We start from the raw sequence: 1,619 nt of genomic DNA on the forward strand, positions 1-1,619 counted from the left end.
GTAGCCCGAGGCACTCTCCCCTGGAGGGCGCCTTCCACATCTCCTCCTCCTCGGCGGACGCCAGCAGCTCGGTCCAGGGGTTCTGGAACAGAGGCCGCTCCCGGGAGGTGCCAGGTGAGCCTGGGCCGGCGGAGGCTCTGGCCAGCTGGGGGTGCAAAAGGACACGAGTGCTCCTCTTCTCCGGAGCGGGCAGACTCGGGCGTCGGGGACGGGAAGATGGCGCCGCCAGCCCGAGTCCCACATGGCCTTGCGGCCAGGCGCGCCCTCGCCCCGGCAACGCGGCAGGCCAGAACCAGGAGGCAATAAATAGAGGCGGAGGGCGCCCGAGGGCGCTAGCTTTCGGACGCCGTCTGCGGCCCCGCAGGCTGGTCCGCGCAGAAGCGCTTCAGGGGCGGGGCGCCCGCGTCCTCCTCCTCCTCGGCAGCCTAGGAACAGGCAGGGCATGGGGCGATCGGGCTGGCCCTGCAGACCAGACCCCGCGTCCTCCCGAGTGACAACCCAGAGGCCCCCTTCGACCTTCTCGAAGAGAGTCAGACTGCTCCCCTCCCTTACACACTGGAGACACGGCCGGCAACGCTGGAGATCCAATTCCACACCCAGAGTCTCTCCTTCTTTTTCTCAGGAACTGGGAACAACAGGGTGGCTGCTCACCTGCGTCTCTAGCGGAACCGGTTCTTCCTTGGTGAGGGTGGGAGGCTCGTCCGCCACTTCGGAGGCAGGCAGGGAGGGCTCTGGAAAAGCAGCAGAGCCAGCCTGAGCTCAGGGCCTCCGCGAGGCAGGAGCCTCCTGAGGAACCCTGGCCTCGGACTGGGGGCCTCGCCCAGGACTCACAGGGAGACGGCTCGGTGAGGAGGGGAGGACACTGGCCTGGAAACCGAGCGCGCAGGGCCTGGCCGGGCCAGTCTCGGTGAGGAGCCACAGCCACTGAAGGCAGATGGCCACAATGGGGCTAGATCACAGGGGGCCATCAAGGAGCGTCCAGCCCAGACATCGTGATTCTAACTCAGTCTCTCAGTCTTATGGGAGTTGCTGCGAGGACTGGGTGCAGTAACACATGTAAGGAGGCTGAAACAGTGCACGACAAATAGTGAGTATGCTAAACATGAACTATAATTGGCATTTGCCAGAGAAATCAGTTCTCAGAGGAGGCTAACAAAAGCCTAAGGCATACACACATCTATTTGCATCTGTATTGTAACAAGAAACTCGCAGGATGTAATGCAGAGAGCATGAATTCTGAAGTTAGAAGAACTTAAATCCATATCCAGTTCCAACAGTTAATAGCTGTGTGATCCTGGACAGTGACTTAACCTTTCTTTTTCTTGAGTCAGGGTCTCACTGTCACCCAGGCTAAAGTGCAGTGGCACAATCACAGCTCACCACAGCCTTAACTTCCTGGCTCCTTGAGTAGCTGGGACTACAGGTACATGCCACCATGCCCCAGTTTGTATGTATGTGTGTGTATATATATATCTTCTTTTTTTTTGAGTTGGAGTCTCACTCTGTCACCCAGACGAGAGTGCAGTGACCACTCCCGGCCACCGCAGCCTCGACCTGCTGGGCTCCGGCGATCCTTCCGCCTCAGCTTTCCAAGTAGCTGGGACTACAGGCGCGCACTG

General features: G+C 59.9%; 1 protein-coding gene across 1 annotated transcript in view; it reads right to left on the reverse strand.

The window, feature by feature from the left end:
• Positions 1 to 240: 240 nt before the first annotated feature.
• The window catches only part of BCL7B (BCL tumor suppressor 7B), a 28,004-nt gene continuing 26,625 nt past the window's right edge, over positions 241 to 1,619 (reverse strand). The window contains exons 5-6 of the mRNA XM_008062957.2: positions 652 to 731; positions 241 to 425 (exon numbers count right to left, since the gene is read on the reverse strand). Of these exons, the coding sequence (XP_008061148.1) occupies positions 333 to 425; positions 652 to 731 (173 nt within the window). The 3' untranslated portion in view covers positions 241 to 332. The remainder of the gene's footprint in view (positions 426 to 651; positions 732 to 1,619) is intronic.

This window comes from Carlito syrichta, unplaced genomic scaffold (genome assembly GCF_000164805.1).
Source record: "Carlito syrichta isolate Samal-C Ts95f unplaced genomic scaffold, Tarsius_syrichta-2.0.1 Scaffold97166, whole genome shotgun sequence".
NCBI classification, from domain to species: Eukaryota; Metazoa; Chordata; class Mammalia; order Primates; family Tarsiidae; genus Carlito; species Carlito syrichta.